At 36.4% G+C, this 24178-nt stretch overlaps 1 protein-coding gene across 7 annotated transcripts in view; it reads right to left on the bottom strand.

Moving 5' to 3' along the window:
• Atp9b (ATPase phospholipid transporting 9B (putative)) overlaps positions 1-24178 on the bottom strand; it is a 449279-nt gene that overhangs the window by 268976 nt on the left and 156125 nt on the right. For all 7 annotated transcript variants that reach the window (XM_023700057.1, XM_023700058.1, XM_023700059.1 and 4 more), the window contains exon 8: positions 6968-7062. In XM_023700057.1, the coding sequence (XP_023555825.1) occupies positions 6968-7062 (95 nt within the window). The remainder of the gene's footprint in view (positions 1-6967; positions 7063-24178) is intronic.

The raw sequence follows: 24178 nt of genomic DNA, 5'->3' as shown, positions 1-24178 counted from the left end.
TGGACAAGAGAGCACAGTAACATACTTGGAGGGCAGGAACTGGCTAATCCCTTTCTTTTTCTCTGCCCCTGGCTAGCGTGGAATTGGACAGCCCCTGGGATTACTTGTAGATGGCAAAGTTGTCCCACTAGCCTTGAATCACCAGGTGTGGTGGTTGATACATCTAAAGAAACAAAAGTTGTCCACTTCAAAAGTTGGAAGCTTGGCTGGTTCAGTTCAGAGACTCCACTCCCTAGGGTGCAGAGGGCCTGCCCTAGAGTCACTCAGCACAAAAAGGATATAAAAGCAAGTTGAGGAAAGATTCTGCATGCCACTTCCTCAGAGGTGCTCTAGTCTGCAATCAGCATGGAAAGAAGGGTGCCATTTCCTCAGAGGAGCTCCAATCTTCACAGTTAGCATGGAAGGAAAGGAGAGAGGCTTGCAAGAAACTGCAGCTGCATCTCCTCCCTTTACTTTGCTGTTTTCTGCTGCCATGAACTGCTGCCCTCTGCAATGTTCTACTCTGCCCTGGAGCCAGTCTAGTACAGACAGAAACCTCCACTAACTACGAGCTGAATAAAACCTTTCCATTCTTAATTTTGGGTGTCAGGCATTTTATCCCAGCAATGACTAAAAAGTAATGGAGACACCAGAGCTGTCAAATGAAGAAGAAAATCTCGTCTGAATACAGATGTATAAGTCAACTTTCAGTTCAGAAATCAGAAGCACACTAGATCTTACAGCAAAAGAAATTTCACATTCAGAACAATACGCTCAGGGCCGGCCAGAGAGCTCAGGGAACTAAAGGACCTGCTTAGGCAGAGTACAGCAGCCTGGGTTCGATCCCTGGTGTGTGTTGTCAGCCCCACCCGCAGGACACACTGAAATGGTGATTAAGACTGGGTGTGCTGATGCACGCCTGTAATCCCAGCTCTTGGGAGGCTGAACACAGGTGGATAGGAGTCCAATCTGCATAGTGAGACCCTGTAGACCCTGTTAAACCCTGTACTAACTACAAAAAACAAACAAAAAGAACAATATGCTCCACTATCAGAGGAAGGGATAAAACTCATAACTGATCACACAAAAATACTCTCAGAATGTTACAAAAGATGTTTTTGCATGGATAAAGCTTGAGACAGGACAACAGAGCAGGATCCCATGGAATGGAAACAGCAATTCCCATGCATGCCCTGAAGTTTAGGAGCACCAGCAAGTCCCTTTAAGAGCACTGGCCAGCAGAATACAGCATGGCAGAAAGACAGCTCCTTCTTTCATACTTCCTAACTCAGCCAAGCACAGGCCACTATAAGAGCTAACTCCCAAATTTCCAGGACTACGGGCATGAGGAGATGAGTTCTCAAATTCCTAGGAACATAGGCTCAATGAAGGGATAAGTGCAGCTGAACACACTAATTCACCCTTGTAGTACTATTACTGTAACACAGACTATACAGGAGCCTACAAAAATTAAGTCACACTAGCTTACAGAAAGAGAAATACACTGTATAAACTTGAGACTTGTGAACACACTAATAAGAGTATTTAATAATTAACTAAAAGACTACATATAAAGCAAGAATTGTTCATTTAAATGTTATACTGTCACAATGATTTTAAGATCATGAAACTTTCCCTATCAGACTGTCTTTTGATATAGGAAAAGAACAAGCTAGCAACAATCCTCATTTCTACATGCACATGAACATTTAGAGGAGTGCATTTCATCTAGTATATTAGACATCAAATGACTGAATAATGGCACAATAATGAGAATGTCATTTGAAGCTTTTCACGATAATTTAAAAATCATTCTGAAGTTTTCAATAATGTACGAAAGCCTCTGCTATTAGGTCAAGGGCAACATTTGTTCACATTACTTAAAGGTCATTAAAATACATCCTTAATCATAACATGTGGTTCATTACAAATAAAATTGCCTTTCATTCAATAAAACTAATTAAATGTAAATGGTATTGTTTACTGCTATATGGATCTTTTGAAATAAATCAGCAAGTCATGATTTATTGAAAATTACTTGGGCCTCATGGTTAATAAATTTGCCTGATCACAAAGCCAGAAATTTCTCCTTGTCTACGGTGCCTGAAAACTGATCTATGTGGCAACAAGAAACAGCAGCCGCACTGCAGGACCTGCAGCACAGCTCTGATTGCTCAACCCCTTGAAATTTCAATCCTCTGACCATATTAAACATCTGAGAATGCAGAGAATAGCAGAAGTTACGCTGAAGTGTTGTCCTGGGTTCTTCAGGAAACATTCTAATGGATCCAAGAAAATGTGGGTGCATCGTGATGGCACTGATCGGAAGTGACACAAATGGCAGTATGACACAGAATATCATCAAGCCCATCACAACAGAAACACTGCAATTAAAATAGGAATGACAAGGCCAGTTCCACTGCCCGTGTCCACACTAAATTCAGAACTTTGTTTTCTATGAGAAAACTATTTTTCATGAAATCTATATTAAATGGGTTTAATTCTGACAGTAAAAATTTAAATTGATTACTAAATCAGAAATTCAGTTAAGCTTTACTAATTCAAATGCTTAATTATATTCCTCATCAAAGTATACTGGCCATAAAAATGTTAAAGGAGCATTATACCAAAAAATTGCTAGTATTCTAAAATAGGTATTTATATATATGTGTGTGTCCTATTAATAAAAATGAAGACATCTTTATAATACTGTATAAGATAAAATGGAACTTCCTATGACTACAGCAAAAGTACTCCAAGTTTTAGATAACAGTTCATTAGAACTTAATTTACATGAAATAAACTGCAAATAAAGTGTAAAATTTTGTTTTGATATATATGTCTATCACCACCACCCAGTTAGCAAATGTTTCATCATCTCCAAACTGGGGAGATGGTTCAGTAGAATAAGCGCTTGCTGGGCAAGCGCAAGGGCCTGAGTTCAAACCCCAGTTCTGCAAAAAAAAAAAAAAAAAAAGTATATTTAACTACCTTGCAGCACCCATCCACTTTTAACCTTTAGAATTTCCTAGAAATAGAATCACATACCACAGATACACAGATGTGTTTGTCTATCCTCTCCTTTTCATTCAGGCAAGTACTAATACAGTGTTTTAATTCTATACTTTTCTACTATTCTTGGAAAAGTTAAATTTATTAAAAAATTATCATTTACAGTGGCCATTCTCAAGTTGCTTACCAAGAGTGCACCCCAAGATTCCTGGGAGGATTTTTAAGAGGAAGGAAGAGACTGCTATCATCCACGTATGATACCACACAAAATCCTTTTCAGTTTTCTAAGGACTCTTGATCAATTAGTTTCTCAGTCTCAGTTTCTCTCTCTCCTTTCTGTCTTTATCTACTTCCTTCCCTTTAAACCTGGTGAGATTACCTGAGAATGCATACCAGCAAAAGAAATGAAGCCTACATGGAGAAATACATAAAACAGAAAAAATAGCCCTAATCACACAACCAGTGCAATTTACATTACAAAGTCCATAGGCACAAGATGTCTGATAAAATTTTCTTTACCAAACACTATGAGAATAATGAGCTAGATATCCTAAATCTAAGATAATGACATAGCTTTATTCTGTAATATGAAAAAATAGAAAACACAGGCAAATATAGTGATGGTAGGAAAGCACTGAGACAGGAAACAATGGAATAAAGGATACTCAGGCTGGAGCAAGGGATGACTGTACAAAGATGAAAGTTCACTAAAAGAGCTGCTTGATCAGCACACTAAATTACTCAACTGGCTGCACAGACAAGTGGCATAATGTAACTTCCTTCTCTGTGGGTCTCTGTACACTTGTAGCACTGCAGAGAATATTTCAATACTTGTAATACTGTAAATGTCAATGACCAGCCTTTCACTCTTAGGATTTTCCCAACTGACATACACATAAGTGGTTAAAAAGATAAGTGAATACTGATGGGAGAAAGCTTATGGAAACAATATGAAATCTACAAACATAAAAGGAAAACATACCAATATTGGCCCAAACAAAACAACATTAATATGATGAAAGATATAATGAAGATAGCAGTTAAACAGATTGAAAAAATGTATTTACAACATGGACTTGGCCAAAGTATGAAAAAAGTCATACTCACCATAATATTAGATATTGAGAGTTTACAATTATATAATCATTTGAGAGTAATATATTTAATTTGTGGGGAAAAAAAACACTAAGTGTTCATTGAATAGTACTAATTCAACTATCATGGATCTTTCTCTCCTCTCTTTCCTTTAGTTTTGATTTCTCACTAATAGCATGACCCAAAATAAATGATGGACAGATTAGAAATCTTACATGGAAAGAAGTTACTTAACACATAACCATTCTGTATATAAACATGAATGGAAATACTACAGTCTAAGCATAAAACCAAAGGTGTAGCCACTTTAAAAATTATTTTAAAGCACAGGTAATTCATACTGTATAAAAATGCTAAGGTTTTATAAAAACATTTTAATAAAATTTATATAGAACTTGCAAAACATTACATAAAAATGACATAAGCATATTGTTGAGTAAACAGCCTACTACAAAACCCATTTCCATAGCACCATTTCACTATCCAAGTGTAGGACAAGAGAATAAGTAAAGAAAGAGTGTTGCTAGGAGCATTGCACAGCAAATACGATGGCAGCCAATGTCTTCCCTTTTATGATTTATGCATTATTTTCCAAAAGCACATTACAATTAAAGTCTCATAAACTATAAGCCTTCCTCTCTTTTTTGAAAGAATGTATGCTGAGAGACCACCTAAAAGCTCTAATAGCAGAAAGAGGATAGATATCAAGTTAGTGATATCATTAATGTCTCCACATGGTGAATGCTGCTAATAAGCAGGCTCACAGAACCATATTCCTTTTCCACCTGATATGGCATGTGACTTCTGGCTCTTCATCAAAGTTAAACCCCAAAGAAAATGTAAATGCTTTGAATCCATTCAAGACAACCAGGCAGCTACAAAACACAACTAAACACATGAAAAAGAACTTTCAGAATTGTTTCAGAAAGTGGTAAGAACTTTGGGATGTGTTCAAAGTAAAGGGAATATTTTGAAGGACACTAGTGGCAACTTATCTTTTACTGTCAACATTTTTTAAAATTTAAACACTCATACTTTTGGCCCATGCTTTGTATTTTTCAATTTAAAAAAAAGTGAGAACATTACAGTAACAATGTGACAAAACATTAGCATGTGATGATAAATAAACTGACAAGGAAGGAATAAGAAACTCATTTGGGTCTCACTGGTTTTGGAAAATATGCAAAATACAGACACAAATTTTAATCTAGGAACTATCTGAACTATAGGCACAAGTAAAGTACTTGAATAGCAAAATATCTCTCAGTCCTATGCATGTCAACATATTTTCCAAGAAATTCAGCATAAAGAAGATCAAGAAGGTTCCTATTTCCATGGTAATTATAAACTCTATGCAAATCATGCCACTGTATCTATCCTCACACAACCAGGCTAAGAAAAGGAACTGAATCTACAGTATCGAAGTTCCTTTTTCTCAACCAACAACTGCTTGAGTCAAAAGTCAGCCTGAAACAATCTATCTTTCTCTACTTTCCACGGAGTATCAGGAAATCCTGTAGGATAAAGTTCTGGCATCCAGAACAATACTATATATAAACAAACACAAAATACAAAGTGTACAACAAGTTTCAGATATTTTTACATTTGCAAAAGAGACTTTGAAATCACTCAAAATATAAAATTAACCATAATCTTATTCTCTCTGATCCACAATGTACCTTTCTAAAGTACAAGTGAACGCACTCAGTAAAGTCAAGCCAGAACCTCTCACTGGATCAAAAGGCACAAAAGGCTTCCTCTGATTACAGAGGTTCTCCATCATTGAGAAAAAGCCACAGGTTAAGACCAACATAAATCGAGACTTATATAACAAAAAATATAACTTTTGTATCTGACGAAGTCAGTCAAATTCCCTCAGGGTTTACCCTGAAACCACTGATCTTTGGTCAGTCTCAGCCATTTATAAACACAAAGTATAAAACACAAAGCCATATTAATATGCTGAGCTCTAAATGGCTCAAGTCAACAACTTCTGACACTACCAGTCCTGCAGATAATCCACTACTGTTATGGTCTACTGGACTATATTGGATTATTTTGCTGAATTCACACACCTAAATATTTGAATGGCAATGGAATATTCATCTCTGACAAAACTAAGCAAAAAGGGGGGATATAAATGAAGGATCATTTTGTAGTGAAAAAAAAAAAACAGATTAGTTAGGTCAAATATACAGCTATTTTCTCTTAGTTCAATGAGAAGATCTGTACTAATAGTGTTTAGACAAGATATCATGTCTACATCTTATACTACGAATAACTATTATGAAGACAACAATATGCAATGTATTAATAACTGCAACTGTCCTACTGACCTGTTTTGAAACTGTCTCATTGCTATTTCTTTCTCAATAAAATTAATTAAAAAAAGAAAGAAAGAAAAAGCCACAGGTAATAGACTGACTTCAAAGGCAAGGCTAAATCAACATCTGGATTTCAGTCTCCAAAACAATACTTAGTTATTTGGGCCTAAATCAGCCAGCAGTAATGGACTCCCATAATCCCCACCAAAAGTCTTCAACATCAAAATTATTTAACAAAGAAAGTAAAAATAATAAATAAATAAATGGGACAGAAACTTTTATGCACCAAACAGAAATATTTAAACTACTTTAAGAAGTATAAGTACTGCGCGCTAACCGATTGTGCCACTGGAGCTCCTAAACTACTTTAGGAAGTAGTGCTAAGAAATCACAAAATTATTTTGGCATCATTTTTTTTTATGACTCATTAGGAATAAGAAAATAATAAAATAAATTCTCAATGCACTATATAAATTAGCTGGTAAAAACAGAAATATCCCTTCTCCCTAGACAGGACCACTAAAACAAAAGGATTCTACAGTCTTCATGGTACTTACCCCTAGAGCTGGTAGCCGTTGTGTGCAACTCACTGCCACCTTTAACTTCCAGTCAGTCTCACCATCAAGCTGGTCTGTTCGAATAAAACATGAACCTAGACGTTAAGAGAAGAAAAGTCAACACTATTGAAATACATTACAGAAGATTATTCCTGATCTATGGCTGTAATAAATGAGCCAACAGATCAGGATGCAGTAGAACCCAGAAATGACATATCTAGATAGTTCCAAGAACAAAAATCTTAGAACCCTTCATTTTTAGATGATAGCATCTGACTCAGGGAACAAGTCAGTAAAAAGATACAGTCATTAAACTTTTTAATCACTCTTTTCTTGTTTGATGTTCTCACCTATTAAGATTTAATATTAATCATGATGTTTTAGAAATACTAAATTGATCAGATCTTTAATCTACATATTTTGATAATTAAATAAGATATACACAAAAATTCCAAATAGTATATATTATTTATCTCATAAAAATGTTTCTTTTACCACCATAAAATATATGTTCAATAGCAGATGCACAGATAAAATGTTACGACCTGCATAAGTGCTATTAGACACTCAGAACCATTTCAGATTTTAAATATGGAAAAATATCAAGTTTAAAACTCTATTTACCCTCAGACTGCACTACACATCTCAGACCCTTCCTTATAAACAGAACAGCAAAAAATGTAAGATCACACACACACACAAACACACACATTAATTGTAACACTGTCTTAACAATGATAAAAGGTCAGGGACAATTAGAGAGCTAGCTGAAATAGACCATATAGAGAAATTTTTTAAATTAAAAAAAAAAAAGACATCAACATACTATATACTATTAAGGAAAGACCTCTAGGACATACTGTTAAATGAAGAAAGGTACAGAACACTGTATACAGAATAATATAGTTATGAGAAGGTATGTGTATCTGTATGCAGCTATCTGCACATGTATAGTAACTACATGTGTACATATCTATGTATACATGTACACCTGTGTACATGTGTATCTGTGTCTATGTGCACAAAAATTTTATGTACATGTATCTCTATGTGCGTACTTGTCTATGTTCAGAGGAATGTGCTCATTCATGTGTATCTTGTGTATCTCTGTACTTCCTGTATGCACAACTGTTGTTCGGCCATATCTTTGTGTCATACATAGATGTGCCTGCACACAAGCCTATCTGTATGTACATGCATATCTGCATCATACCTATAGAGGAAAAAAGAGTACAGTACAGGAACAAAGATTAGGCAGATATTTCTGATTGCATTTCATTTCATATCATTCACTTGGAAATCATTTATGTTTTATACAACTAAAGAAACAGGTTACACCAAACATTTTTATTTCAGTACTAGGGATGAATCTTAGGGCTTCCTGCACACTGTGAAGTGCTTTCCCACTGAACAATAGCCCTAGCCTTCTTAAATGGCATTTTCAGTAAGAGTCTTACTACATTGCCCAGGCTGACCTCAAACTTGCAATCCTGCTGTCTCAGCCTCAGCATACGGAACTTTTAAAAAGCAATTCTTAAAAAATAAAAGCACATGAGACATAACAAATTCATAGCTTAATCACAAAGAATTCATTCAAGTGATATTTGCAGTTCTTAAAGGTTTTAATTATAGAATAAAATAGTTACAGAAAGCTATACAAGCCTTGTTGTTATATCCTATGAATTCTTAAAAAGCAAATATCCTGTGAATAAACTGCAAGATGGCCACTATATGTCCCAGTGCAATCACAGCTCCTTCACTCCTCTTGAAAGAACATTAAGGAATCCTCCTCTTGCTGGTTTGCTTTAGGGCTTATTACCTATTTATATAGTCTTGCTGACTTTTCAGTATGCATCAAAGTCATGGTTAATCTCTAAGTCCTTTCCACTCCTTTCCCTTCCAATTCATCTGCTGAAAGGCTGAGTCTGCACTGGGCTGAGTGAACACTCCTAGGCCCCTATGCACCAGGTACCAGAGCCCCCACTCATGTGCCACAGATCTCAGTCTTCTCCATTCAGAGGCACCAGATCCAGCTTCTGACATTAGAGCCACTAAGGCTCAATGTCCAGACTTACTGCTACACTAAAGGATGAAGAGGTTGATGGCCTATCCTTCCATTTTTCAATTTCAGCTGGAATAAAATTCAGATGCTTCTGTCCTCTGGATTGGGTTGGTCACCCAATAGATCAATTCTTGTAAGAAAAGGTTAGCTCTAACTGTTCTTCACCTACAATATTTCAAGACAATTAGTTGGTACTCTATCATCACATTATGCCAATGAAGGAGGGAAGCAGAAGAGCTGCAGTAGTGGTAAGTTTCAATGCAATGCAAATATTGTTATTAAAGAATCTGAAATTATCCACAATTGGCCAACAGGTTTGCCTCTTCACTGTGGCACTTCATCCTAGTAGCATGAACCTAGTAGACTGACAGTTTCTTTGCAATATGGTATTACAAGATGCTTATGGATAATAGACTGAACATTGTTTGTAGGTCTTTTCAGTGAATAAAGCAAGAGAAAAAGGTCGTATGTACACAAAAAACAGAACATGAGTTCAGAATGATCTTGCTAATTGAAAGTCAACCACATGCTATTTCTTATAACCTGCCCCTCCCCAGTTGCATCTCCTTTAAAACCTGTATTTTCAAGCAGAAAACAGAATCCAGCAGGTCTTGTGATTGCAGGTGGTCTCTTTGCATCTGTATTTTGGATTGTACAATAATAAACTGCACAATCATTGTGCTCTCATTCTGTATTTAATGGTGTCTGTGGGGTGCTGGCTCTATGCACTAGCTCAGTTTCTCTTCTGTGCGTATACACATGCTTTTTAATTAAAGAATACCTTAATAAATTATAATGGGTAACACAATAACTTCCATGTTTGAAGTGTACAAGTTGATGTTTCACCTTATAGCCACATATTAAGAGAGTAATGCATCCTAAAAAAATGTATTGTTAGGAAATTCTGTCATTGTGTATACATATCATCATCAAGAATTATATACTGTGTCTATTTTATGTGCTGTATTTTTATACAACTAGATGCAAAATAGGTTTGGTTATAAAAGCCTTACCCCAAAAGTGTATGCAATACATTGCCCCATCCCATTATGATATCTACAACACAAATGGGCAAAAGAATTCTCAGCTGAATTAAAATCTCATAGGATTAGCTTGCCCTCCTATACGTAGGTCTGTGGCTAACTGTGATATAATCATATGATGCATGACTCCATGTATAAGTCTGTAAAATCACAATCAGTACTGAGACATACCCATGACAGACAAAGAGCCCTAGTGCCCTTCTGTGATAATTTCTCCTCCTGATCTTTCTCCACTGGCCATAGGCATTGGTGATGGCCCATGTGCTGTCACCAGTTCTGTCTCTGCTATGGAAAGGATTTGGCAAGAACCACAAGTACACAGGCAAAGTCATTTTCTAGGGCTCAAAATTTCACTAATAACAAACAATAAAGGGATTTAACTTTTTAAGAAACTGCAGATAAATTACAAACAGCATTCAATGACCATATAATTAGCACAAGATTAATACTGTTACACACTGTCATGCCAGTACCTCCGCACAATAAATAAGCACAGGGTGCACTCCTCAGAGCCATTAACATGAGACTAAAAATGAATGAGCAAGCTAGATCCATGGGACAACCTTAATCAGTGGGGAAATGACAAAATAGTTATATGACTATTAAAAAACTTACACTAAAATTCTATCAGTTTTAAATGTATGGGAAATGAAGTAAAACAAAGACTCACTGAGTACACATAGTTACTTAAAACAGTAGAAACAATGAGAACAAAAGTAATTTGTTTCTTCTTTGAAATAGTACAGAAATAGTTTCAACACTTGCAGCTGCCCACTTCTTGTCACACAACTCCAATAAGGAGGGAAAGCCTTTCTAAGCTTTCATGTTCCCCACAAAGTTGTAACCAGCTTAAAACACCCATTGAGGAACTTCCAGTGCTGTGAAACACCCAAGAGAGTTTCTTTAAAATGAAGATTTTTTATTAGCATCACTTCCTTCAAGCTATCTTCATCATTGTCTTCACTATGTTTTTCTTATTTATGTTGTGAAGCTCACTGTCACAATGATGATTAAGGTGTATTATCATCTTGATTGGCTTGGCAGCGGCATGAGTCAATAAAGGCAACCTTTGGGTGTCTCTAGGTGGGCGAAGGAGGTATGACTGTGGGGTGTATGTGTAGTTCTGTCCTCTACTTCCCAACCTCCATGAACAAAGCAGCTTTGTTCCACTATACCCTTCCACTACACTTTTTGAGGTCAGCTAAACATGTATTAAAGCCTTGAAACTATAAGGCAAATTAAACCTCTTATCTTGTGGGAGTCAGGTTTTTTGTTCCAGCGATAGGAAAGCTGACTAACACAGTCACTAAATTCTTGTGTCAGCAAACCCACCATCTCCTAGAAGAGCAGAGATACGGACATTCTTATGGTCACCTATTTCTTCTACAACTCTACTCCCAACTAGCTTCCTACAGAATTCTAAGAATGATGCAGAAGCTTCTGCAATTATTCACTGTCTACTCTTGACATTATGCTGAAACATTTTACTTGAAAAAAGCTACCTGTTTTCTGAGGCACTTCAAAAGCTCAAATAAGAAATTAGGTAATTACCAGCTATAGGGACAAAAACAGGTTCCAGAGACAATATAAGAGAATAGGTTTTACAAGTTAAAATAAGGCCATGAAACATCAGCTGAAAGTGATGAAATTACGTTTGGTTATAAAAGGAAAACTGACTTTGACAAAGGGCACTATCACTACATGCTTTGAGGCCCAAATGTGAATTGCATACAGACATGCAGGCACCCTGAAAGACTCAGAAAGTGGTTGTTTGCAAGTATCACATAACACCTCGGCTGTCTGCACGATGACCTGTGGACTGAAGAACAAGTATGATGAAACTTGTTCTTCACACAATTACTCAGTTACTAATATCATGGTGACTAAAATTTGAAACGTATTATTGGGGAACTGATAGTATCTCCCTTTCTCAAGTAAAATTCATAGACAATAGAAATGTACACAGCAAAGCTCTCAACAAAAGTACAAATATAAACTAAAAATGCAGAAACTATAAGCTTAAATTTCAATTAAAATATAAGTATACCTTTGAAAAATTACTCCTTCCAAGAAAAGAAATCAAACTGTTCAAAGAAAAGGACTAGATAATTATAAAGGAAAGGACTGAGAATTGTAAAGGAAAGGAAGACCAGGAGCCTCAAACACAGCATCCATCAATTCAAAAGGGCAAATGCTAAAAGAATAAACACAGAGAGACCACCGTGGGAGAAAAGCAAGACAGTCTGACTAGAAAAATCAATAACGTGCTAGGCAACATCAATATGTTGAAATCCTTCTACATTGTCGATGGAAATGTAAACTAGTATAATTACTATGGAAATCAGTATGGAGATACTTTACATATATACCCATGTTTATAGGAGCACAATTTATAATAGCTCAATCTTGGAAGCAATCTATATAAATGGAGTACTACTCTGCCTTAAAGAAGGACAAGCTTAAGTCCTATGTAAGAAAATGGATACACCTTGAGACCTTAATGTTAAGTAAAATAGATGAGATACACAAGATTAAATATCACATGGTTTCTCTAATATGAGAAATCCAAAATATAGAGAGTAAAATACAAAGTAATAGGAAGCAGTGAGATCTTTTGCAAATGGAAAGAGATGATGTGGGGGGAGTAAAAAGAAATGACATATTATGTACATGAATATTATGTACTACAAGCACATACTAATAAAAATTGCAAAACATGGGGCTGGGGATATACTTTGGCAGCAAAGTGCCTGTTTGGCAAGTGCAAGGTTGTGAGTTTGATTCAAGGTATAAAATAAATAAATAAATAAATAAATAAATAAATAAATAAACAAACTTTTAAGTGTATAAGCTCATACATTTATTTTAAAAGTCTTTACCTTTATTAAGAACTTAAACTAAGCTAACATAGTTATTTGTTGTTGCTGCTGGAAAAGGTCAAACTGTAACTGTGTATATTTATGGGACATAAAATGTTGTTATGAATTACAAATAGACTATGAAAGAATTATAAGTCAGGTTAGCTGGATGTGGTAGCACACGGCTATAATCCCAGTACTTAGGAGGCTGAGGCAGGAGGATCACTCTGAGTTTTAGGCCAACCTGGGTTACATAAGATAATACTGTCTCACACTGTCCCCCTGTAATGATGACAATAATTAAGTGAAGATAATTAACATATCACTTCAAACGTTTGTCATTTTAGGATGAGACCATTTCAAAATTTACTCTTAACAATTTTGAAGTATAGAATACATTTTTATTATACAGATAATTGGGTAGATAGGCAGAAAGACAGACCAGTGGATGATAATCTCAAAAAAATAAAAAAGAACAAAATGCTTTCCTCCTGTCTGAGACTCTGTACTCCTGACTAAAACCTTCCCACTGCTCACTCCAAGCCTCTGATAAGTACCACTTTATTTCTGCATCTGCAAAGTTCATTGCTCTAGATTCCACATATAAGTAAAAACATGAAAAGCTGTCTTTCTGTGTCTGCTTTATTTTATTTGCATAAGGTGCATCAGGTTCACTATGTTGCCAAAAGTGACCACATTTACTGTTTCCAGAATGCTGTCCAGTATTCAGATATATAGCCCTATTACACCACACTGTCTTTACCCTTTCATCTGTGATGGACATATCTGATTCCTTATCTTGGCTACTCTGAACAGTGGTGCAATAAACACAGATTTCCAGATATCCATTCAAAATGTTGATTTCAAATCTAAGTGAGATAGCTGCATCATATGGCAATTCTATTTTTAATTTGTTTAGCATACTGTTCTTGAAACAGGCAAAGGGCAATATCAAAAGTTTGTCCCGGGCCAGCCAGACAGCTCAGCAGACTAAAGCGCCTGCTTAGGCAGAGTACAGAGGCAGGGTTTGATCCATGCTGGCCCCAGCCCTGGGGCATGTTGGGACCGTAATTGAGACTGGGCATGGTGACGTGCACCTGTAATCCCAGCACTTGGGAAGGCTGAAAACAGGAGAATCATTATGAGTCCAACCTATGGTGTTAGACCCTGTAGATCCTGTACTCAAAAAAGTTTGTCTGGCTTTTCCTTAAACTTTACAGTAACCAAAGAGTTGATAGGAAAAGATTTTTTTATTTTTGTTTGTATGCTACAGGAATTGAACAAGCACCCTTGCACTGAGCAACAGCCTCAGTTCCTTTTGTTATTTTTTTTTTACTTTGAGATCAGATCTTGCTCAGTAGCGAAGTTGCCTAGGCTGGGCTGGAACTTGCAATCCTCCTGCATCAGCCAAGTACTCTGGCAGGTGTTCACCATTATGCCCAGCAAGATAAGATCTTAATAAAAGAATGCCAGCTACAAACACAAAAGGAATAACACATTAAAATGTAACTATTTTTCAACATATAATGAAAGAATGAACTACTAGAAAGAAAAATGAGGAATACTTTATACTGGCCAGATGAGCTACCAAAACCTGAGTCCACTTGTGACTAAACTCTGAACAAACAGGTATTAATCCAGGTATTACCTGCCTGGAGACTTAAGCAGAGGAACTACATAAGTGTTTATGCAACATTCTTTTAAAAACAAAGAATGAAAACTGAAAATGATTATGAACAGGTTTTTAGATCTTACTACCAGTTAACAAAAATACAAGCAATAAAGAAATACTTTAAACTAAAGGTACAAACTAAGCAAATGTAGAATGTATAAAATTCTATTTTTTTCTCTTTCTTTCTTTCTTTCTTTCTTTCTTTTTTTTTTAAAGACAGGACCTTGCTCTGTAGATCAGACTAGCTTTGAACTCACTATTTAGCCCAGGCTGAACCTGAATTCACAGTGAACCTCCTGCCTTAGCCTTTTAATAGAATATGGGAAATTCTATAAGTCAAATGTCATTTTCTTCAATTAGTGAAAAAGAAAAAAGAAACTGTCTAGGTTAAAACAACAAAAACAAAAACAACGTAAGAGACTTACCTATCAAGTATTATGGGTCAGAACCTACACTCTGATTTGAAGAGATCAAATACAATAAGAAATAAATAAGGGGATTGGAAAGTTGGAAAATGATTAGATACAAGATAGTAAAGAATTTTGTCAAATGCTTTATGGTGTGATAATGACATTATTGCTCTCATATTTAAACAATGAAGAATATATTAACATGATAGTACAATAATGAATTTGTGATTCACTGGAGAAGAGGAAGAATGAGCTATTGATGAAACAAGACTGGCCATACTATAACCACTGTTAACATGGGATGGTGACTACAGCAGTTCATTATGTTGTGTTTCACAAACTAAATTTTTCTATACACTAACAAAAATTTTAAAATCTGCCAAGCATGATGGTGCACACCTATAATTCCAACACTTTGGTAGGCACTACTCAAAAGAGTGGTGCCCAGAAAAGACTGGCAAAATAAAAGATTTTTAAGAGATCCACAGTCTTATACTACTGTACTCAAAATGTTCAGATTTCAGTGATTATCATTCATCATGAAAAGGACAAGATGACAAACTAAATGAGAAAAGACAAAACAGGTACAAACATAAAAAACCACAGATATGAGAATTATCTGATAACTTTACAATAATCATAATAAACATATGTCAGTAATCATATACAATCATGGCTGAGTCAACTGGAAAAAGTAAATCTTAGCAGAGAAACATCAGGTACAAAGATAACCCAATGGAAATTTCCTTGTTAAAAACATTAAGTGACCAAAAGAAAAACCCAATGATCAATGAATGAGATCACCATCAAACTGGACAGGGGAGATGAAATGAACAAAAAAAATTACCCAGAATAAAGAGAGACATTAAAATGAAAATAAAATTAACATGGTCTCAAGAACCTGTGGAGCAATAAAAACAGATGCAATATTGACATTATTAGAGAACCAAAGGAACAAGAGGGAGGAAAAGTACTTCAAGATGAAATAGATGAGGATTTCTCAAATTACAGTAGCTAAGTGAACTGCAAAATGGTAAGCCTAAAGAAATACACAGCATGATGTCAAAATCTTAGGGAAAAAAATCTTGGGAGGAAAAAAAGAATGCTCTTCACCTAAAAGAAGAAAACAGTAAGAACAGCTGGAGATTTCTCACAAAAGAATAAGAGACCAGCAAATCATTTCTTCAAATTAGGAAAGAAAAGAAGCTATAAAATGAGAATTTTGGATCAGTGAACACCGATTTCAAGAAAGAAAGAAAAAAAAAGATAAAGACATATTCAGTGCAATAAAACTTACTACTAGTAGTCTGGCCTATAGGAAACTCTCATGGAAAGGAAATGAAAAATGATCTTGGAACATTAAGAAAGGAAAATTGCCAAGACAAATAGGAAACAGATAACGCATTCTCCTTCTTGAGTTTTCTAAATGATTTCTGACAGCTGATGCATAAGTTTTGACACTGATATGCTTGTTGATAAAAGCAGAGGTAATATTAAAGATAAACATACTATACATGAAGGAAAAAAGTCACACAAAGAGAAACAGTATTTCCATTTCAATCAGGCTGATATAAGGCTGACCTCAATGAGTTGTGATAAAACATACAAATACAAATGGAAATACCCAGAAATAAGACGTTACAGGTAAATTAAAATATAACTCTAAAAAATTTTCAAAGTCAAAAACAATAAAAACGACACACAAAGGGCCTACTTGAATCATATTAAAAATCATATCTCAATACAAATGATCTGAGTACATGAATTAAAGCCAGAAATTAGATAACTGCATAACACAAAAAATATTCAACACTATGTAAGAAACTCAATTCAAATAAAAGAAGATATGTGTACGTAAGTAGTAGGATGGGAAAAATAAGACAGTGTTAATTTCAATTAAAATGCAGATGAGAAACTTTTAAGAACTTAGGATGACTCTGGGCAGCCCATGGAACTTTGAAAAGCTGTGATCTGTGGGCCCAGTGCACACAGGAATGGAGCTTTCCTGGCAGCTGGTCTAACCTTTTAAGAACATTGGAGGACTCTGAGCAGCTCTCAGGACTCTGGTGAGCTGTGTCCAATGGCCATGAGTGCACAAACATGGAGCTTGTGCTGGTCCAAACTTTGAAAAACTACGGAGGATTCTGGGTGGTCCAGGGGATCCTGGTGAATCCAGCCCACATCTATCACCTACAATGAAGCTTTCTTGAGTATTAGCCAGTCATCCCTACTAGCAGTGAGAAGCTTGGTGAGTGTACTCTGCTCCTCAGAGAGAAACCTTACAGACCCAAGCCCCAGCATTCTCTCACCATTGCTAAGTCTGGGTGATTACTGGGAGCTTCAAGAATTTCAAAACACAGAAACACAGGGTAATCTCAACCCTCCAACCCACCCAGAATAAATCCAGGACACAAAGACAAACAAGAATTTGGAAATCACATCCCTGAAATTGCTGAAAAGATAGCAAAAGAAGTAAACAAACAAGTCTATCAGACTACAGAAGAAATAAGATAAAAAATAATCTCTCAGGTAAAAAAGAAATGATAACAATGGTGAAAGAATTGCTCAGGAAAGCTAAAGAAGACATAGACAAAAAAAAAAAAAATGGAATACACAGTGATGAAAACCACTGAATGAACAATACAGGAAAGAATTACAATGCATGAAACAGATTCAAAGAGATATCCAGAAAATTAAGAGTTCCACTGAAAGTTGACAAAGCTGCTTGAATGAACATGAAGATAGACTTTCAGTCCTCAAAGATTGAAGAGCAGCTACTGAACATGAAAGGGAAGATCTTTTAAAACTAACAAAGAATCAGAAAAAAAAATTCAAAAATTACAGAACAACTCAAAGAAAAATAATAGGTGTAAATGAAACAGCAGGAGACACCACAAATTACTAAAAACATTATTTGAAGAAGTACTAGTAGAAAATTTTCTAAACATGAGAAAAAAAAATCTGACATACAGGTAAGCAAGGCATTTAGAACTTCAAACAGTCAAAATCAAACTAAATCTATACCTACTCAAGATTTCAGAAATTTAGTAAAAGAATAGACTATTAAAAGCTGCTAGAGATAAGAAACAGATCACCTACAATGCAAAGTCCATTGGAATCAAAGCAGATTTCTCAACACAAACCATGAAAAATCAAAAAGAGGTTAGAGTAAATTATTTTGGGTCGTGAAAGAAAGTAACTTCCAACCCAGATGGATGTATCCTGCAAAATTATCCACGAAATTCAATGGAGAGATGAGATGCTTCCACGATAAAGAACAACTGAAGAAATTCATGACTATTGAACCAACTCTACAAAGAGTACTGACAGATATTCTAAAAAGAGACAGAAACACAGCTTCAAGAACAACAGAAAGGAATCACAAAACAGAGCAAGTAATTAAAAACAGGGAAAAAGTATAGAAACTATAGCAGGAAAATAACATGACAAACATAAGCCTGCACATATCAGTTATAATAATCAATATAAACAGCCTCAATTCACTATTCAAAAGAAACAGACTAGCAGAGCAGAATAACAAACAAAATCCAACATTAAGTTGCATACAAGAAAAACATTTCACTCAAAAAGATATACACAAAGTCAAAGGATAGAAACAATTCTCCATGTCACAGGAAACCAAAAAAAGGAGCAGTAGCTATTCTAGTTGCTGACACTATCAACTGCAAACCAAAAATCACTGAAAGAAATAAAGAAGGTCATCACATGCATGTTAAGGGACAACTGCAAGAGAAAGAGCTAACAATTATAAATATGTATGCACCCAATATAAGAGGACCTACCTACAGAAAACAAATTTAAATAGATATGCAAAATCAAATAAGCCACAAAAACAACTGTAATGGGGAACTTTAACACACCACTGTCACAAAGAGATAGATCAACTAAACAAAAATTCAGCAAAGAAACAACAGAACTAGCCTAAACTTGTGAAGACATTGACTTGGTAGACCTTTACAGAATGTTTCAGCCAGCAACAACAGAATACACATTCTTCTCAGGTGCACAAGGGACATTCTCCAAACACACCATATACTAGCACACAGAGCATCCTTAAGTAAATACAAAAGAATCAAAATAATCCCATGCATACTTTCTGACCACACAGCAATAAAATTGGAAATTATTGACAAAAGAAATAACAGAGAGATCCAGTCCTAGCCGTGGCCCAGTGAGTTTGTTGGAGAGCTTCCAGCTACCCTGCGCCTGCGGGACCTGCCATCCCAACCAGGAAAAGATTAGGTATGACCCTATTCCACACCCTTGGGACACCCCCCACCATTGCACAGCACCTCCAACACCCCGCCCGCCTAGTAGGAATTTCTGCTGCATTCCTGGAACCCCCAGATCCAGTCCTAGCCCAGGCCCTGTGAGTGTGGGAGAGCTTCCCCCTACCCTGGGCAAGCAGGACCTGCAATCCCAGCCAAGGCAAAGCATCCATGAGACCCTCTTCCACATCCTTGGAATGCCCCCACCACTCCGCAGCACCCCTTCCACCCCACAGGGCAAGTAGGAATTTCTGCGACATTCCGGGAACCCCCAGATTCAGTCCTAGCCCAGAACCGGTGAGTTTGTGGGAGAGCTTCCAGCTACCCAGTGCCAGCAGGACCTGCCTCCCAGTCTACACGAAGAGTGGATGACACCCTGTTCCACACACTTGGAACATCCCCAAACACTTAGCAGTACCTCCCCCACCCCATGCATCTAGTAGGAATTTCTGCCACATTCCAGGAATCCACAGAACCAGTCCTAGCTCAGGCCCAGTGAGGGTGTGGGACAGCTGCCTCTCCCGTCTATGCTAATTTGTCCCCTCCAGACTCAGCTCAGGCCTGGCATACAGGCCTAAGGTGAAACCCTGCAGCTGCAATCCCTGAAGAGAGTGTAAGGAACAGAACCAGCCAGCTAGTCCTGGAGAAGAACATCTTGCCAGAGGGGCACAACAGGTTCACTCCCAAGGGCTGCAGCAGGAAGCAGCAGAGCACAGAAGCCAGACCCAAGCAAGGCACAGCTGGATTAATCCAAACTTTGTAGATATGCACCTGAACTTCAGTAGGGGCTAAGGTTTTAACTGCACCAAAGCTCTACAACAAAGGTCAGAAGACAGGGCTACACAAAATGCCAGTGAGAAGAAGCAAAATGCAATCTCAAAACCCAAGCCCACGCATAACTAGTACAGAGGACACTAACACAGAACAAATTGGAATCACACAGCTGAACTCAATGAATCAACAGCTTCTAAAACAAAGAAACAGCTGCAGAAAGGTATAGAGCAACTGAGACTGGAAATGAAAGAATTCCCTAAATTAATAACATCTGCAATAAAGAATCAAATGCACAAACATATGGAGGAAACCCAATGCCCACCCAGAAGAAGTACAGAGGACACAAGGTCAGCTCAAATATATGAATTAATAGTGTCAATAGAACACAAGCAACAGCAGAAAGTCATAGAGGAACTCAGAACGGAATTGTTTTCTACCAGTTCAACACAAATGTACGAATTACTAGCATCAATATTAAATAAGCAACAGCAGAAAGTTATACAGGAACTCAGCAGAATTTTGAGAAATAAGAAAAGAATTCTAGGAACTCTTAGCATTTGAAGTAAAGAATAAACTACAGAAACGTACTGGGGAAAACCAATAACACTAGGGTGAAAGAATTAAAAACTGCCTCTAAAGAAGACATTCATAAAAAAAAAAAAAATAGAGGACATTAGAAAAATGACGGATTCCTTGAATGAGCAATACAGGAAAGAAATAGATCGCATGAAGCAGAGCTTACAAAACCTTTTAAGTGAAAGTGAAGAGAGAGTTTCAGATGTTGAATACCCTGGTGTAGCTAGTGAAAAGGAAAGAAACGATCTCTTAAAAAAACCTAGGATGCAGGAAAAAATAATCCATCACCTGCAAGATGATGCAAAGATGAACAATGTGAGACAAATAGGCTTAAATGAGAAAGAAGGAGTCTAAACAAATGATATTAAAAAAATACGGGCAGAGGTAATTGCAGAAAACATCCCAAATATGAGAAAACATTCTGATATTCAGGTAACCGAAGCATACAAAACACCAAGTAACCTCAACCCAATGAAAAACACACCGAGTCACACAATACTCAAGATCGCAGAAATACAGCACAAGAATAATATATTATAAGCCGCTAGAGAAAAGAAGCACATCACATTCAAAGGAAAACCCATCAGAATTACGGCCGACTTCTCTTCACAAACCATGAAGGCAAAAGAGCATGGAGCAGAGTACTTCAAGTCCTCCATGAAAACAAATTCCAGTCCAGAATACTATACTCTGCAAAACTCTCTTTTAAGTTTGATGGAGAACTGAACTACTTCCATGACAAAGAACAGCTAAAGAATTTCATGATAACAAAGCCAATCCTACACAGACTACTGAAAGATGTTCAAGAGAGGAACCAAAATGATCAGAACTCCAAGAGTAAGATCAGAAGCAACAAAGTAAATAGGGCAAGCAATTAAACACAGGAGAAAAAAGAGTAAATGACAACAGGTAAATAACATGTCAATCGTACGTCAATACATCTCAATTATAACCATCAATGTAAATCGACTCAATTCACCAATTGAGAGAAAAAGACGGGTAGAGAGGATTAGGAAACAAAATCCAAGAATATGCTGTATACAAGAAACACATTCAAATCACAAACACATTCATAGGCTGAAAGTCAAAGGATGGAACACAATATTACATGCACCAGCACCTCAGAAAAAGGCAGGCGTAACAATCCTGTTCTCAGACAGTCTCAACTTCAAACCAACAATGATCAAGCGAAATAAAGAAGGTCACTATATGCTACTCAGGTAAAAAATTAAAGAGGAAGAGGTAACACTCATGACTATGTATGCACCAAACACGGGAGCACCCAACTATATAAAGCAAATCTTAATGGACAGGAAAAATCTAATATCCAATACCACAACCTTAACAGGAGACCTTAACACGCCCTTATCCCCAAAAGATAGATCAACCGGACAAAAACTTAGCAAAGAAGTAACAGAACTCAATCAGAGCTTAAAAGAAATGGACTTGGAGGATACATAGAGTGTGCCACACAAACACATCTGAATACGCATTTTCCTCAGCTGCACATGGGTTATTTTCTAAAATAGACCACATACTTCTCCACAGGTCATGCTTAAATATATGTAAGAAAACAGAAGATATCCCAAGCACATTATCTGACCACAGTACAATGAAACTGGAAATAAATGACAAAAGAAACCAGAAAAAAACCCTAAATACACGGAAATTAAACGATACCCTAATCAGGAACCAATGGGTCACAGATGAAAATAAACAAGAAACTCAACAATATCTACAATTCAATGAAAATTCAACCACAACTTGTTGGAAATTATGGGATATGATGAAAACAGTTCTAAGAAGAAAACTCATAGCTATGAACTCACACATTAGGAAAATAGAACGGGAAGAAAAAAATACCCTGATGCAGCACCTTCAAAAACTAGAGAAAGAAGAGCAAACCAAATCCAGAGTTCAAATATGGGAAGAAATCATACAGATTAGAGTAGAAATTAATTCAATTGAGACAAAGAAAACAATTCAAAGAATTAAAAAAGAAAAAAGCTATTTCTTTAAAAGATTAAATAAAATCGATAAGGCCCTAGGTAACCTCATCAAAGAGAAGAAAGAAAACATTTAAATACAAGCAATAAGGAATGAAAAGGGTTTAATCACCACAGGCCTGGTGGGAATTAGGAAGATTATCAATAACTACTCTCAGAATCTTTACTCTCACAGAATAGAAGACACAGAAGGAATGGACAGATTCCTAGAAAGGTACAAATTACCACAACTCAATCGACAAGATATAACCACTATCAATAGCCCAATAACAACCAATGAAATACAAGATATAATTCAAAACCTAATGACAAAGAAAAGGGCAGGTCCAGATGGATTCATAGCTGAATTCTATAAGACATTTACAGAAGATGTAGTCGCTATACTCCTCAAACTATTCCATGAAATTGAAAAGGAAGCAATCCTCCCAAAATCATTCCTGGAGACAAGTATTATACTGATACTAAAACAAGGCAAAGACGCAACTAAGAAAGACAACTGCAGGCCAATCTCCCTCATGAACATAGATGCCAAAATCCTCAATAAAATACTAGCAAATAGAATACAGCAAATCATCAAGAAGATCATACACCATGACCAGGTAGGATTCATCCCAGGGATGCAAGGATGGTTCAATATTCGAAAATCTATCAATGTAATACACTATATAAATAGAGCAAAAACTAAAAACCACATGATCATCTCCATTGATGCAGAAAAGGCTTTTGAAAAGTCCAACACTCATTCATGTGCAAAGTGCTACAAAAAATTGGAATAGATGGTCTCTACTTCAATCTGGTAAAAGCCATTTATGAAAACCCAACAGGTAACATTATCCTAAATGGGGAAAAACTGAAATCTTTTACTCTTAGATCTGGTACAAGACAGGGATGTCCTCTACCACCACTCCTATACAATATAGTTCTAGATTCATTAGCTAGAGCTATTAGACAAGAAAAAGAAAGAAAAGGAATGAGAATAGGTAAAGAAGAAGTTAACTACAATAATCTATCATTATTTGTAGATGACATGATACTTTACTTGGAAGACCCAAAAAAGTCCACCAAGAAGCTACTAGAATTAATACAGAAATTCAGTAGCATAACAGGCTATAAAGTCAATACCCAAAAGTCAATAGCATTCCTCTACACACCCAACAAACACACTGCTAGGGAAATTACAGAAACAATACCTTTTACAATAGTACCAAGGAAAATGAAATACCTTGGAATTAATCTAACTAAAGAAGTCAAAGATCTTTTCCAAGAAAATTACAGTACTCTTAAAAAAGAGATCGTACAGGATTTCAGAAAATGGACAGATATTCCATGCTCCTGGATAGGAAGAACCAACATTGTGAAGATGGTCATACTCCCAAAATTGCTGTACAGATTTAATGCAATCCCTATGAGACTACCACCAACATACCTCACAGAGGTAGAGAAATCATTTCTAAAATTTATTTGGTGCCAGAAAAGACCTAGAATAGTAAAGGCAATCCTGGGCAATAAAGAGAAGGCGGG

Source organism: Octodon degus, unplaced genomic scaffold (genome assembly GCF_000260255.1).
Source record: "Octodon degus isolate 3935 unplaced genomic scaffold, OctDeg1.0 scaffold00120, whole genome shotgun sequence".
Taxonomy (NCBI): domain Eukaryota; kingdom Metazoa; phylum Chordata; class Mammalia; order Rodentia; family Octodontidae; genus Octodon; species Octodon degus.
Note: the sequence above shows the minus strand (reverse complement) of the source record. Positions and strands in the feature narration are given on the sequence as shown.